Genomic DNA, 16,923 nt, shown 5'->3' on the forward strand with positions numbered 1-16,923 from the left:
GGGGCTACTATGGGTTTACACAAATTCCAGAGTCAGCAGGGCTCTCGAGAAGTTCAGCAGTGCTTTGCAAAAGTCAACTATTCTCCAAACTCATTGGTTTGTCAACAAACTCGTCCTGCGTTCGCTATTGGGCCCCCTGACTGCCACGTATCCCATGCAACAATCACCACCCATGAAAGTCATACAACCCTAGTGGCAGTTCATAAAGAATGCAGTGTATCTCACCTCATTATCGATAGGCTCTTGGCCATCATCTGGAAGTAAAGAAAAGAATTGTTAGCAAATGTCTTTAGGTCAACCATTACAATGCCTGGTGCACAAATTGGCTGCTGTGTTTCCCACATTGCAACAGTGTCTACACTTCAAAAGTACTTCATTGGCTGTAAAGCGCTCTGGGACGTTACGAGGTTGGGATAGGTCTGATAGCGTTTCTTCATTCGGTGTCCGACTGCAGTCAAGAGTTAATGGCAGGAGGTGGTGGTGGTTGGGGCTAGCGTTTCGTGACTCACATTATTAGGAAACATAATGATGACGATGAATGGGTGGAGAGGCATTATATGGGCAGTCAGTCAGTGAGTAGTTAACAAGTTACAGAAACCGTACTGAACACTGGCCGCCCCCAGGCATGAAGAGAATTAAACTCGAGCTTCAACAGTGATGATAATCACAAAACCAGCCTTTGAGGCCCTTCCGCTCACAGGTGGGTTGGAATTTCCACTGTGTACTGCCGTCGCTCGAATGCAATTGAAATGGGGGTGCGGGAAACGAGGCATCAACAGGCAGACAATCCACGGGAGGAAAACCCCGCATTTATAGGTTTTACAGTAACTGAGGAAGTTGTAGTCTCGGCTCAGTAGAGAGCACTGCATTCCTCGCTAAAACCACTTCCTCTAACAGCAGCTGCTCATTACAGCACATGACACCCCCGCCAGAGTGCGGGGGAATGAAGATAATAAATCTCAAACTTTACGAAGCCCAACACTTCAACCGCAGGTCAAAAAAAATTTACACCCCCCCACCTCCTTTCTCCTACTAAGTCGCTACTCTTGAACACAATTAGAAATCAGAAGGTAGCCACTGGTGCTACTGTATTCAAAGGCTGTTTTGAGAAGATGTTACATTTGCAACAACAAGAGTGAAAACATGAAATTCTTTCCTCGATTTAAGAGTGAAGGAAAGGGCACGAGGGGTAAACTTGTTTTTGCGACGTTCTCAGTAAGAGCATCACCCACCCATTTGGAGCTAATGGAAACTAGCTCCCCCTCAGGGATCTGCCATTTCAGGTTTCCCCCCCCCCCCCCAGCTTAAAAAATCAACTCCGGCAACAACGCCAGTTGTGTGCGAAGTTCAGGGTGACTCCCGTTCAGTTCAACAGGACCAGCCTGGGGGCAGTCCGGCCGCAGATAGCTCAACGAGAGAGCTCAGTGTCCAGCAATAGGCAGATCACAGGCTGGTGTGAAGTTCTGCGCTCTCTCGAATGGCTTGTTCATTGAAAGATGGATTTCAATTGAGACAGCCAGGAGTACACTCCTTTGGGTCGTATGCATGGACTTGTGCAACAGCTTCTATAGCGAGAATTTGGTAATCATGTCCAGGCAATAGGTATGAGGGAGGGCGAGCGAGCGAACGAAATATATACAAACACTACAGTAGGAAGGAACATCTACAAAATGATTACATTACAGAACACTATGAACTGGGCTGTGTAAAACACAATTTATACAAGTGTTGGTAGATATTGTAAACCATCGAAAGCTATAAAATCAATCTTAGTGCTTTAATAGATCAATTGTAGAATGGCGGTTAAAATGTGAGCACGGGATAGATTATGCTTTGTAAGTGGCAGATTAGGATTGTGGGAGACTTGCTTATTTCTGAAGCAACTATAGAGGTCATGAGATAATTTCATTTCATAGCTCCACAGCAGATCTGAAGGAGGAATGTGTGGTACAGTGCACAGGGAATGGGTTTCATGGAGACACAGACACAGACAGAGCTGTGTTGTGTTGTGCAAGGTAGGGAGCAGAAGAATGGTTACAAACGGTGTTCCTTGTGAGTTGCATCGTGCTGTTACTGGACAGCTCATTCCTGAGCATCCTGGTATTGCAAGCCTTGCCTTCCTGCAACTCCACCACAAGGCGAAAAAAATCCCCCTCATCAAAATTCCCCATTTGCCTTTGAAACAAAACCACCACCTTTTTTGGACACTGAAGCTTTTACTCTTGAAAATAGGTTGGGGGGAGAAAAAAAAATCCCTACTTTTTGCAGTTTGGGCATTGGGTCTGGTGTATCAGTGTGTCAGTGTTTAGTGGGATCTCATTACCTTTGTGACACACGTGATGTTGAGGATGGTTGTGCATGAGAGTCAGCTCATCTACCTCAGTCTGGGACTGCGCACAATCCTATCCTCTGTTGTGGAGGGGGGTGGGGGGATTGACAGGGTAGATGCCGAGAGGTTGTTTCCCCCTGGCTGGAGAGTCTAGAACTAGGGAGCATAGACTCAGGATAAGGGGTCGGCCATTTAAGACTGAGAAGAGGAAGAATTTCTTCACTGGGAGAGGGTTGTGAATCTTTGGAATTCTCTACCCCAGAGGGCTGTGGATGCTCATTGAGTACATTCAAGGCTGAGAGCGATAGATATTTGGACTAAGGGAATCCAAGGGACATGGAGATCAGGCAGGAAAGTGGAGTGGAGGTCGAAGATCAGCCATGATCTTATTGAATGGCGGAGCAGACGCGAAGGGCAGTATGGCCAACTCCTGTTCCTAATTCTTATGTTCCCTCTCTTTAAAAAAGGAGGACTATGGTGATGCACACATTCTTAGAATCTAGGGATGGGGTTTGTTGAACATGTCCATCTTTTTCTGTCCCAACAATTCTTAGGCTCTCTATGCCCACTCTTGGCTTCAAACACAGAAGTGGAGTTCAGGCGGAAGGTGCTGGTGTTGGGTCCCTTGGGGTGGTTCTACCTCAAGTCCCAAACCACACGGGACATGGTCATAACCTGGATTAGATGGTACAACTGCAAATCAAGAAAGAAGATAGTTACCCATGTCACTGTCACCTCCAGATGCGAAGCCAGAGCCATCTTCTTTCTCGTAGTTAGGGTGAAGTTTACTTAGTCCTGGGAATCCTGAACCCTCCAGGTCATTCAGCAACTCCCTTTGCTGTTTCAGGTAACAAAAAAAGATACACAGGTCAGTAAAGAGCATGCAATTCAAGAACTAGACAGAGTGCTGCTTAACCTTAAAATGGTGAATAGTATCCCCCGTCCCCAAACATTTAAACAATATTAAATCATATTTTCATTGTTGGAGGATGGAATGCGAGACTGTTTTAATGGGATAGTTCCCTCCGCTCTCCTTCCCAACAAGGTCAGTCTCGCATAAGCTGCAAATCATATGTTAGAGAAACAAGTGCTACATTCTTACTGTTACAGTGGAAACATTCCAGTCAGGCAGTAAACAGGAAACAAGTTATAAATATATACCCGACATTAGTGCAACTGGGAGGAAAAAGAGAGAAATTAATTATCTTTCTGGTCTGGCCAGTAATTTTCAAATCAAATAAAATTTGCATTATTTTTTGCAAATTTCATTCAAAGTTATATGTCCAGAAGTGGAGAAAATAACTCACTCACTAGACACTGTGCCTGTATGAAGATTAACCCTTCAAGGGTGCAATCACCCTTCCAGTACCAAGCATCAAGGAGGCTACAGCACAGTCATCAAAACTACCTCACACGCCCATCTCCTGCTCAGCGTCACACTACAATACACTTGCGTCATAATCAGCTTTTGGACCGTCCCGGTTGGGGGGGGGGGGGGGGGGGGGGGCGGTGGGAAAGGAAATAGAATTAAAATACTGTATCGCTGTTACGAGGCTACGAGACCTTGGCTCCTACCATCGTCACATCGACGTCTTGCCAAGTGCAACATTCAACTCTCTGCAGCAGACGGAACACTTGGTTCCCAATGGGAGATGTTGACCAGGAGACTGGACTTGAAGATTTGACAAAAAACATGGGAGTTGGGAGCAGCTTGGGGAGGCTGAGGAAAAAAAAAAGTCAACCTGATTAAAGTAAAGATCAAAAAAGTGACAACAGCACAGTCAGCTGGGTTTAGACCGCCATTTGCTGGAATATCTTCAATTCCCATCATTTCAGTTTATAACTCATGGGCTCAACAACACAGTAACTATGAAGTGGAACTGTGATTACTGGTCAACAGAATCAGGATGAAACCATAATTCTCACCTAGTAGATTATCTGAATGGCAATAGATTGGGAGAAGGGGAAGTGCAACGAGACCTGGGTGTCCTTGTGCACCAGTCGCTGAAGGTAAGCATGCAGGTGCAGCAGGCGGTTAAGGCAAATGGTATGTTGGCCTTCGTAGCGAGAGGGTTCGAGTACAGGAACAAGGATGTCTTGCTGCAGTTGTACAGGGCCTTGGTGAGACCACATCTGGAGTATTGTGTGCAGTTTTGGTTGCCTTATCTGAGGAAGGATGTTCTAGCCAGGGAAGGAGTTCAGCGAAGATTCACCAGGCGGATACCTGGGATGGCAGGAATGATGTAGGAGAGGAGATTGGGTCAATTGGGCTTATACTCGCTGGAGTTTAGAAGAATGAGAGGGGATCTCATTGAAATTCAAAATTCTGACAGGACTGGACAGACTAGATGCAGGAAGGATGTTCCTGATGGTCAGGGAGTCCAGAACCAGGGGTCACAGTCTAAGGATAAGGGGTAAGCCATTTAGGACAGAAATGAGGAGGGATTTCTTCACCCAGAGAGTGGTGAACCTGTGGAATTCTCTACCACAGAAGGCAGTAGAGGCCAATTCATTAAATATATTCAAGAAGGAGTTGGATATATTTAAGGCTAAAGGGATATGGGGAGAAAGCAGGGACAGGGTACTGAATTTGGATGATCAGCCATGAGCGCATTGAATGGCGGAGCAGGCTCGAGGGGCTGAATGGCCTATCTTCTATGTTTCGATGTATAAAAGTGGGGTGAAGCTGATCAGCCAGGGCAGCGATTGGGTGCTACCGTTAATCCCAGGACCCCAGGGACAGAAGGTCAACCAGGGTTCCCGTTCTAGATCAGTACCAAGGGACTCCTGATGTAGAGAGAGTGCGGATCGCTGGTGCGAATACGATCAGGCTCGGGCAGTGAGGCCTACCACACACAGCCTGCGCTGGAGCCCACGAGGAATGGGCACGGGACTGGAAGAGGGAGACCCGGGCCCATGGAAGTGTACCACAGCGAGAGGGGCGAACACAGCTTGGAAGTGGAATAATATGGGGTAGAGGAGACGAGAGATTTAAAATAGATGCAGTACAGAGTTACAGCCTGCAGCCCAGCCGTCTGACAGCCACATGTGCAACATTCCATCAGCAGACGACAGCAAATAGCTCGACAAAACCACGCGGGCAACTTTCCCCATCGTCAAGCACCACTCGTACACGGAAGTCAGTGGTCTCCCTGCAGATCAGAAGGGATCTAACCCGGTGCCATGTGGGATTTATGTCTAATGAATCCAGAGCCCCAATGTGCGCAAGTCAATCCCACGCGACAAAGGTTTGATCCCTTTCCCAATTTGCTTTAGAGCAACTGGATGCTGCAAAAAAGTGTGGGGGGGGGGGGGCGGGGGGGAAATGGGATTCCAGAAGGCTGGGATCGAATGGGCCAAAGGGCCTTCTTCATTGAAACCAATCTCCTGATGACAGCACTAACGTGTAGTTGGAACGCAAGCAGAGGTTCCCCAGCCAGCAAATGCCGAGATACAGTTACCACTGTACATGACTCCAGTCAAATTTATTTATCAAACCCACTTCTTATACATGGAAGAGGATTAAGGAGGCACCATCTCTGATCACTGGACAACATTTCTTTTTAAAAAATAAAGCCATTCCTACCAGCTGCATGGGTCACCATGGCCGCACTCATTGCACAGGCGCAAGGTCCAACACGTGGCAGCTACCATGTTTGGGTCGCCAGCGATCAAACGATTGCCGTTTCTCCCCTTTCCATTCAAACGGGAGCCTCTGGTCTCCGCGTGCTCACTGAATTCTCATGATCCACACAAAGTGACAGCCAAGCACAGTAGAGAATAGAACACAAAATCTTGGGAGAATCTCAAGATGATTTTAGACAGAAAGACTTGAATTTATATAGCACCTTTCACAACCACGGGATGTCCCAAAAAGAGACTTCCAAGATGACCTTAAAATTAGAGCTAAGCCGTTCAAGGGCTAATGACAGGAAGCACTTCCTCACAAAAAGAGTGGAAATCTGGAACTCTCTCCCCCAGAAAGTTGTTGAGGCTGGGGGTCAATTGAAAATTTCAAAGTTGAAATTGATAGATTTTTGTTAGGCAAGGGCATTAAGGGATACGGAACCAAGGTGGGGGTATATATATCTATGATCTAATTGAATGGCAGAACAGGCACGAGGGGCTGAATGGCCTCCTCCTACATTCCAATACACCAGGATCAGTTGCAATGCTTTGATAGATTCAGTTTGGCAGCTCCTGCAGGTTTAATGCCATGGTATGAATTATAGAAGGGAGGGGGGATGCAACTTCACACTATGGTGAAAGCCGATTTGATTGAAACGTTAATCGGTGACTACAAGGTTACTCACGCAGGATTTGTTCAGGACATTGTCGAGTCAGAGTTGCGACATGCCCTCCTTACTCATGGAAATTTTTTGACAATTTGTACAAGCCACATTTTTCCTTCCGTGCCAAATTCTCTCCCCACCCCCAACATCCCTGACGACGCAAGCTCTTACCGGGGTATGTTTTTTTTTTTTTTTTGCAGGCGCCGGTACCTTGCCTAAATGGCATTCTTCACACGCAAACCTAAACCGCGAGCAGAGTCGCTGAATATTGACCAGGTAACCCTGGATGATTTTCCCATCTCTCGAACCCTAGGTCGCCGAGGCTAATTGTAGCAACGCTGCCCACCTCTCCTGCCGAGATCGAGGGCAGAATCCAAGACCTTCTGATGGTACAATCCAGAGCCACACTGGGGGACGTCTACTTACTCACACACCAAGCCATCAAGACTGCACACGCCACAACTACACAACCAGGAGACTTGCGAGGCTATGCCTCGATTTTAAAATTCTCACCTTGCTTTTCAAAGCCCTCCACAGTCTCGCTCCTCCCCATCTCCAACATCCTCCAACCCCACAACCCTCAGAGATCTCGGTGCTCCTCCAATCCTGGCCTCTCGCACGCATCAGATTTTCATCGCGCCACCATTGGCAGCCGTGCCTTCAGCTGCCTCGGCCCCAAGCTCTGGAATTCCCTCCCTAAACCTCTCCGCCTCTCCCCTCCTTTAAGACGGCCGTTTAGAACTTATTTCTTTGACCAAGCTTTTGGTCACATGTGCCAATATCTCCTTATGTGGCTCGATGTCAAATTTTGTCTGATAATCACTCCTACGAAGCACCTTGGGACGTTTTACTATGTTAAAGGCGCTATATAAATGCAAGTTGGTGTTGACTTGACTAAACTTGTGTCACACGAGCCGTGACAGTGAGAAACAGGCAGAAAGAAGGGACTGTTGAATTCGATGGTCATTAGCCAGACTAAAGTCAAAAAAAAATCTTCACACTTCAGCTGTGCAAACAAAGAAAACTGTACACGCCTGGTATTTAAGCGATGGAGGAATATATATATTTTTTAAAAACCAGGCAGCATCACAAGTCACGGCTGGGTGCTCAGTACAAGTTGGAGCTCGATCAATAGCTTTCACGGTTGAAAGTGAACAATTAAGACAAAAACTCCCAAGCACTAAACAAAAGATTGAAATGGACTTGGGGGGGGGGGGGGGAAGAAAGGAGGGAGAAGTGCACATTTTATTAAAATCAATATTGTTAGCAAGAGCCTAGCATCTTGCAGGTTGGCTACCAAGATAACATCTAGCCTGGGGAGGTGGGCAGTCATGTCCCATATCCACCATTTTGCATCTCACTCACAGGAAGGGTCACCTAGAGTGTATGTGCTGCGTGTGTAGCTGCAATCTTTCAGACTTGTGCAGTGACAATTTTGAGCAAAAATCCAGCATGGGTTTACACAAGTCATTAACCCTAAACCCCCTCCCAAAAGATTTATGGACACACTCGCTAACCTCCTGTGGAACTGCTCATTGTGGTCAGGGGTCTAGAATGGCCTGTCCCTTTAAGGACACTGCTCAAGTACACCCAGCGGAGAAGCTGTCCAAAGTATGTTCTGGAGGTCAATTAGAGGTTAATTGCCATTACTAAATGCCTCACCAAACTCCTACCCAAGCCCCGATAATGATCTCCATCTGGCTATTCAGTCATGGGGGGAATCTCACAGCAGAGTCCAATCCTATTCTCACCCAATATCCACACACAAGACTTCAGGTAGGGGTCCCAGGAAGGTGATCAGAAGCAAGATTCGTTGGTCCAATTTCCCCCCCACCCCCTGCTCCTGAACCTAGACAGCCCCAAGGTCTACCATAGAGCCCCAGCCACATTGCCAATAACCAGCTAACTCAGCCCAGGCATCGAACCTGGGACCATTTACGACCTACATTGGCTCCCCTAACCTATTCTCGTGGCTCGTTGGCCAAGTCAGATAGCCCCGCCAAAGGACCACCAGCACAAGTCATTCGAGCCGACAGCCGAGGTCCTAGTGAGCATACTGCACCCCGACCCCATCTCCATTACAGCCTCTGTCGGAGCTTACCACGCTCAGCCTTTACTCGAGCGCTTCCAAGAAATCAAGGCGCTTGAAAGTGCTGCTCCCTTTTGTGCGAGGTGACCACTCCTCCATTCTCTGCAGCCTAATGATTGAGCCTGCCTGACTGGATTAATGAATCTTTTGGTTTAATTAAAAAGAGAGTGTTAATTATTTTTTTAAACGAAGTGAGTTTATTAATAGCTCGGCCGCTTCATACTGTGTCAAACTCGGAGCTTGACTGCTGAACGGCTGGTCCTAGGCAGACACCCAGATGCAACATGATTCCATGCAACTTACATCGAGAGACTGAAATCAAACAGGTGCCAGATTTGCATATACTGCCCCACAGCAGAACAGTGATATGGAGCCTGCTAATTGGCAGGGATCATGTAGTGCAAGTAACACTGACCTCCTAGAGACACACACACAAACACACACTTTACTGCTCCATCTATCCCTTCCTCCAGCAATCTTCAGGTTTAAAAAAACTCAGGTAGTGCGTTCCAGATTACCAAAAATACAGATCTCACCTAGTTTGGGTATGGTGGAATGAGATTTCAATTGGGTATGTACTTGTAGAGGACTCATCGCAGAGTTACAGGGAAGAGCAGGGGGGAGTGGGACTAATTGGAGAGCTCTTTCAAAGAGCCGGCACAGGCACGATGGGCCAAATGGCCTCCTGCACGAAGATTCTCCTTGATTTAACCCTAGCCCTCTAGCTGCTGGTGTGCTGCACTACAAGTCTTGGCTCTTCACCAAAGTTTCTCAATTAAAAAAAAACACACGGGCAACCCCATTAGAATGAGACTTCCTCAATCAAGCCCAGGTGGATGCCTGGACTTCTATCAAGGAGGACTCCTCCCTAGGCTATAATCCTGATCACTGTGAAATAGTCTCAATAAAAAAAGGAACAGGAGGCCATTTAACCTCTCGAGCCTGTTCCGCCATTCAGTGAGATCATGGCTGATCTGTGACCTCACCCCATATAATCGACCTAGCATCAACTGTTCTTTGCAGAAGAGAGTTTTCCAAATTTCTACCACCCTTCACGTATACAAGTGTTTCCGAACGTCATTCCTGAAAAGCCTGGCTCGAATTTTTAGGCAATGTCCTAGTCCTAAACTCTCCAACCAGCAGAAATGGTTTCTCTCTATCTACCCGATCAGTTCCATTTAATATCTTAGACTGCGATCAAATCATCTCTCAATCTTCAAATTCCAAGAATACAATCCTAGATTTTAAAGATGGAGCAGAAGTATTGACCACTGATGCCAACAGCAAAAACACCTAAAATTTAAAGGCCATGTCTATTCTAAAATACTAACCCATCGCAGTGAGATTTCCAGTCGGTAATCCAATCCAAGGGGTCAGACGGCAGTTATACAATCGCTTGCATTTCATTCTAGTGGTTGGTTGACACGATCAGCTGAGCCTTTCAATTACAACGATAAGAAAGTCTTGTGTCCAGCGTGCACGTCACGCTTTAGAGGTCACATTTCCAAAGGCCATTCCTTCAGTGAACTTCCAACTGAGTTCAGGATTCACAGAAATTACATTGTGGCCTTTTGGCGACAAGACAATGCCACCTTAGCAACAGAATGTTACACACCATATAACAGACAATGTAACAGTCGCTATAAAGTGGTACAACACCCATCTTAGTGGGAGCAATCTCATGGGATCTCCACACGTAGTAACTTCAGTAAAATTTGGAGTGGTCCAGAATTGTCTTGGATGTCCACCCAGTTCCAGCGCTCCTCTCGGTGCGACCGCTGGTCCAGCCCTGGCGACCAAGGCGAAAGTCGTAACTTTGCAGGCACTACGACCCAGCTGGAGGTGGTGGTTTACACCGGTGCTTCCAGAGGCAACAGCACTCGGCATCAAATACCACCCGCACTAGCAGGGACAATGCCTGCCCCCTCTCTCGGCCAAGCAGCTCAGGCCCTTTGCACAGGCTTCTCGCTCACTGATCAATACGCAGGTCATTCTGTAGCTACTGGGAAATGGAGGGGCAGTCAGCAGACACTCGGCAACTTTACAAACCACTCCCAGTTTGAGTTTGGTTGCTGCAATGCAAGTGGGGCGGATACGAAGCTGGGGCCCCCTTGGACAATGCCAAGAGTATAAATACACCAATTATTACAGCACTTTATTCCATTTGAAAACAAGCCAAGTGACTCCACTATTCTCAGGTTCAATCCTGATCACACCACTGTCTCCTGATCTCACTCCGGTCTGGACCTGCAACCTCGGAGCTGCCCAAAATCAGTTCGCTCAAAACCTTCCAGCGACTTTTACAAACACAGAGCGGGAGAGCAGATTTCTCCAGTCTGTACAGAAGTGAAAGGGCTGGATCGTAAGCAGCACCCAAGATCACAAGATGTTTTGGTACGGAAGGAGACCATTTGGGTGGTGCTGGCTCCCCACTGGAGCCATCGACTCGAATGTCATCTCCTTATGCCTTTTATAAAAATTTTCTTCGCCCTCTAATTCCCTCTTAAAATATGTTATAATGACTCGGCTTCAACAACCACTTGTGGTAAAGCATTCCAGATCATCATAACCCTTTGCACGAACAAAAAAATTCCAATTCCCTTTCATCCTTGTAGTGCTAATTCTTAGTGTGGTTTATGCTGCAGCAGTGGTTGTAACTTCCAGGGCTGGAAAAACCATCCCATTTACATTGAGGGAATTTGTATATCCAATGGCCTCGCCCTCCCCTTCACAAACCTCCTCCTCCAGCCCTATAACCCTCCGAGATCTCTCAAAAATCAGGGATGCACATCGCTTCACCGTTGATGGCAGTACCTTCAGCTGCTGAGGCCCGCCCCTGCCCCCCGAAGCTCTGGAATTCCCTCCCTAAATCTCCGCCGCTCTCCTTTTAAGACGCTCCTCAAAACCCAACTCTTCGACCAAGCTTTTGGTCACCTGTCCCATTATCCGGCTTGGGTGTCAAATTTTGTTTGATAACGCTCCTGTGAAGCGCCTTGGGACATTTTAAAAAAAGGTGCTATGTAAATGCACATTGTTGGGAGCGGTTTCTACTGCACCAGAACGCCACATTCGGGTCGGGAACATTAGTGGGTGCTCCGAATTGGTGCCAACACAACTATGCACAATCTCCGTTGCAAAACCTTCAACCACTGCACAAGTTTGGGAGAGTTATGCCAGTAGCACTGTAATTGGTTGTTAAATAAACTAATGCAACCACAGAACAGGCTGGGGCAGGGGGGGAAATGGGTGGAATGGCCACATTCGGTTAGGATTGATTAGATTAGAACATGCCCACTTTTACAACAGAAAATAGAGTACAATGCTAGCTCTTACTGGTGACAACCTACCAAAACAAGTCCAAAAATTTCATTCCATTATAACTCACCCTCCCCCTCAAACCCATCGGCTGAAAATGAAAATATGGCCTACAGCACAGTCTGAAAGACCTCTCGATGGGTTAATGAGAAAGTGTTCATCCTTTGGACAGCGGAACCAGCTGCATAAAGGGCGTGTCAAATCCCATTGGTTCTGCAGCCAGTATGGGACAGCTATCCAGCGTAATTACATTTGATCTGAAGTGACTGCAAAAATGCCAGAGACGGAGAAAGAGATCTTGATAACTTCCTTTTCAACAACCAAAATTAGATTGTATATCTTCACTATATCTAAAAGGCTTTTTTTTAAAATAAATTTTAAAAAGTCTGGTTTTGGCATTCCTAGGTGAGCTGGCACTGCAAGGGTAATGTGACGTGCCAGTCTAGAGATTTAATCGTCCCGATCGACGGCATCTGCTCGCGCTAACCGTTCTTCCTGGTGGATCAAAGGCCGAGAGTGGCCTCACATTCTTGGAAGTATCGCTCCCTTTAAAAGTCAAGGTGTTGGGTGGCTCCAGTCCACACAAGTCAATTCAGTGGTCAGAAAAAGAAGAAAAAAGAACATGCATTTCTACAGCGCCTTAGACAACCTCAGGGCACCCCAAAGCGCTTTACAGCCAATGAAATACTGTTTTTGAAGTGGAGTCACTGTTGTAATGTGGGAAACGCGGCAGCCAATTTGCACAAAAAAAAGCTCCCACAAACAGCAATGTGATAATGACCAGATAAATCGGTCAGGTTTCAAAGGGTTTTGACCTGAAACGTTGACTCTATTTCTCTCTCCATGGATGTTGCCTAGCCTGCTGAGTTTTTCCAGCATTTTCGGTTGTTAAAATCGGTTAGGTGTTGGTGGAGGGAGAAAGGTTGGCCAGGACGCCAGGGAAAACTCCCCTGCTCTTCTTCGAAATAGTGCCGCAGGGTCTTTTACATCCACCGGAGAGAAGCAGCCGTCTCCTTCATTCCTCCTACAAATCCACAGCCACTTAAAACCCAAAGCTTGTACAGTACCTCACCAAAACACTTCTCCATTTATCTCACCTTCTACTGTGTTCAACGTTTTCCAGCATTTTCTGTTATTTCGGATTTCCAACATCTGCAGTATTTTGCTATCGTACTAGTGTTTGGTTCACTGCCACACCTCTTCTAGGAATGCCTACCTTGAAGTTCTGCTCTTCTCTTCGACGGGATCTCCGTTTGGCTCTTCAACCTTGTTCCCTGCCTTCAATCTATTTTCTTTTCTTTCCAGTTTTGAAGAAGGGTTCGACCCGAAACGTCAACTCAAATTTCTCTCCACGGATGTTGCCTGACCTGCTGAGTTTTTCCAGCATTCTCTTATTTTGGTTCAAGCCTACACTGATTTAGCCTTATATATATAGTCCTTCTCAATTTAAGAGCAAGATTCCCCACCCGCCTTGCCCTGTTTATGTGCTACAAGGTGACAAATGCCTTTTAGTAGCCAAAGGGTCAAACGGGCCTCCAATCACTTGGCTGCAGTTCCAATCTCCTTTGTTTCGTTCGACAATGGCTTCTACTTTCATATTATTTACACTTGAAACAAAGTACAATGGTGGGAGGGGGGTGGGGGAGGGGGAGAAAAAGAAAGACAGTGGCTCCCAATCAGAGCTGAAAACATCTGCCAGGCACTGGAGGGGTTTAATGGGCTCAAATTCTATACATCCTCTTCATCCCGTTTTGTCTCAAGATGAATGAAGTTTCTTTCCGGAAAACAATAAAGAGGGCACCAGATTGGATTGCGTTCCACCCCCCCTCCCATGCCTACGCCCACCTGAGGCATCTCAGAAACATCCGGAACAAAAACTGGAAAAAAGGCCCCGGCTGATCTCACGAGTGTGTAAAGCGAACCAAATACTGAATGGTCAGGGTCCCTGCCCAATATTTGCCCTTCATAGAAACATAGAAGATAGGAACAGGAGTAGGCCATTCGGCCCCTCAAGCCTGCTCCGCCATTCAATGCAATCATGGCTGATCATCCAAATTCAGTACCCTGTCCCTGCTTTCTCCCCATATCCCTTGATCCCTTTAGCCTTAATATATCCAACTCCTTCTTGAATAAATTTAATGAATTGGCCTCTACTGCCTTCTGTGGTCGAGAATTCCACAGGTTCACCACTCTCTGGGTGAAGAAATTCCTCATTTCTGTCCTAAATGGCCTACCCCTTAGCCTGTGACCCCTGGTTCTGGACTCCCCGACCATCGGGAACATCCTTCCTGCATCACTAAAAAACAGATTCGTTGGTCGTTATCACTTTGCTGTTTGTGGGAGCTTGCTGTGCGCAAATTGCCTACCGTGTTGCCTACCGCCATTACAACAGTGACTACACTTCAGATGGCTGTATGGAGGTTGTAAAAGCGGATCTCGCTGCACCTGGGTAATGGAGGGAGCAAAAGAATGCTAAGGGCTTCCGATTTGCTGTCCAGTGACTCCGCTTGAGAGCGCACGTGTGTGTGGGTGTTGTCTCCCTTACTCTTGCTCTTCACCCCCCCATGCTTGACCAAATGGCCTGCTCACTCTCATTATCAAGATTCACAAATGATTAGTGGTCACGTGGAGGAGGTGTTTGTGCCTGGGCAACTGTACCACACTGCAAGGAGTCAACATCCTTGGGAGAGGGGAGTGGCGGTGGGGGAGAAGCGAGAGCGGCGAGGCGAGCATGTGTCTGCGGTTTTGAACGCAACTCGATTAATACATGGGGTTATCCAGAAAACACAGCAATCAAGGAAATATGACATGCAAATCTCTTCCACTCGGGAATGACTAGCTTGGAAACAACCTGGCAGTGTGTATTTTCCATTAAGTAAGACAAAAGAGAGGTAGACACACTGGATTGCGAAGTTAAATATAAACATGCACAATACCAAATCGCAACAGAGGGTATTTTCAACAAACAAACATGCCAACGGTTGTCAAGACGTGGGTGCCACTACAGCAGTGCTCATCTTAAACCTGGCCAACGTTTGGGGTGGGGGCTGTGCTACCCCCTTTTGCGAAAGTGGCCAAGCAGTGTGGAATAGCTGATGTAATTGTTGGAAGGATTTGCTGTATAATTTAATGAATTCTGGCACTTTGCCTTCTGGTGAAAGAATGTTTTGGAGCCGCTCCCTGTTCTGAAGAGGTACTTTGATACCTTGTGGAACAATAATAAAAAATTAAAAAAAACACGTCAAGGCTGGTTGCGGGTGGCTGTGAGGCCCAGGCCTGAGGGCCTAGCACAGGAGTTGGACTCTGCAGCAAAAACAGTTCACTGGAGCGAGAAAAAGTTGTTTTATCTTCCCCACCCCCCGTTTTTCCAAAGTCTTCGAGATAGAAAATGTTTTCCACAATCTGCTATTCCTTGTGAAGTGGATATATGCAATAATCCAGGAAGCCTCTTACTGTAATTAAAATTAAAAGACAGCCTGAACTGACCGAAGTACGAGAGCGGTGGCATTGCGTGGGATTTTTGTTAAAGGGGCATGGCGCCATTAGATTTCCCACACAACGCACCCTCCCCACACAACCCACCACTCTACCGCCCCCCCCCCAAACAAACCATACCCTCTCCACACACAACACACCCCCCTCCCTCCCTCCCCACACACATTCCCCCCTCCCCACAGTTGATCTGCCACTTTGCCCACGTTGAGCAGAGGTAGACATCGCCAGCCGGCTAGTCAACTGTGAGGAGAAGCACAAGCCGAGCCAGATCCCACCCTTGCCCGACACCCATTCCAGCAGAGTCGCTAGCTCAAGTGCGGAGAGCCCTGGCTGATTTGTACCCTTCTCCCCCCTAACCCAGGGGTACAGAGATTAGTTGTTGAATCTCTACTAGGCACACTGGCTGGGGATCAACTGACTCAGAGTAGGGATGAATAAATGGACTTGCCATTCTTCCAGCTCTGTACCAAGGCACTGGCATTGACTGGTTGGGCTGAATGGCTTGTTTCAGTGATGCATATTCTATGGAAAACTCATTAACGAGCTGAAAGGAACCGTTCCCAACCGACCCGCTCCTCAAGTACAAGTGGATCCGACATTGAAATTTTACAACACAAACGGGCCATTCAGCCCAACTGGTTCATGCTGTGTTTCTGCTCCACACCAGCCTCCTCCCACCCCTACTTCATCTCACCCACCGTGGTAGATTTCATTCGCCGGATCGCGATTGGGCAGAACATTGAAACTGGCAAGCCGCCATTTGCACAATAGGACAGGTGAACGACAAACCTAAAATAGTTTGGGAGGGGGGGGGGGGGGGGGGGGCGGACAAAAGCTTAAACACTTAATTGTAGAAGAACTTAACGTGCAGAATGGGCAAATAATTGGCAAATGAAGTTCAACACAGATAAATGGGAGGTATTACATTTTGGTAGGAAGAATAGGGAGGTCACTTATCACTTGGAGGGTGCGAGTCTGGGTGGGGTAGAGGAACAAAGGGATCTCGGAGTACAAATACACAAATCACTAAAAGTTGCGCCACAGGTTAACAAGGCCGCAAAAAAAGCAAACCAGGCACTAGGGTTTATTTCTCGAGGGATAGAATTGAAAAGTAGGGAAGTTATGCTAAACCTGTATCGAACCCAGGTTAGACCACACTTGGAGTACTGCGTACAGTTCTGGTCGCCATATTATAAAAAGGATATAGAGGCACTGGAGAGGGTGCAGAGAAGATCTACAAGGATGATACCAAAAATGCAAGGAAAGGATGAACAGGCTGAGTCTCTTCTATTGAAAAAAAGGCTGAGGGGTGACCTAATAGAGGTCTGTAAAATTATGAAAGGTTGATAGAGTGGATAGAGAGAGAATGTTTCCACTTGTGGGGAAGAGCATAACTGGAAGCC

The 16,923-nt window shown here is 47.0% G+C and overlaps 1 protein-coding gene across 1 annotated transcript in view; it reads right to left on the bottom strand.

Annotated features, from left to right (window-relative positions):
* The window catches only part of sdc4 (syndecan 4), a 34,070-nt gene that overhangs the window by 6,764 nt on the left and 10,383 nt on the right, over nucleotides 1–16,923 (bottom strand). Inside the window, exons 2-3 of the mRNA XM_086005846.1 lie at nucleotides 3,050–3,167; nucleotides 226–254 (exon numbers count right to left, since the gene is read on the bottom strand). Coding sequence (XP_085861972.1) covers nucleotides 226–254; nucleotides 3,050–3,167 — 147 coding nt within the window. The remainder of the gene's footprint in view (nucleotides 1–225; nucleotides 255–3,049; nucleotides 3,168–16,923) is intronic.

Source organism: Somniosus microcephalus, chromosome 13, assembly GCF_052327205.1.
Source record: "Somniosus microcephalus isolate GS21.2 chromosome 13, FLI_Smic_1.0, whole genome shotgun sequence".
Lineage (NCBI taxonomy): Eukaryota > Metazoa > Chordata > Chondrichthyes > Squaliformes > Somniosidae > Somniosus > Somniosus microcephalus.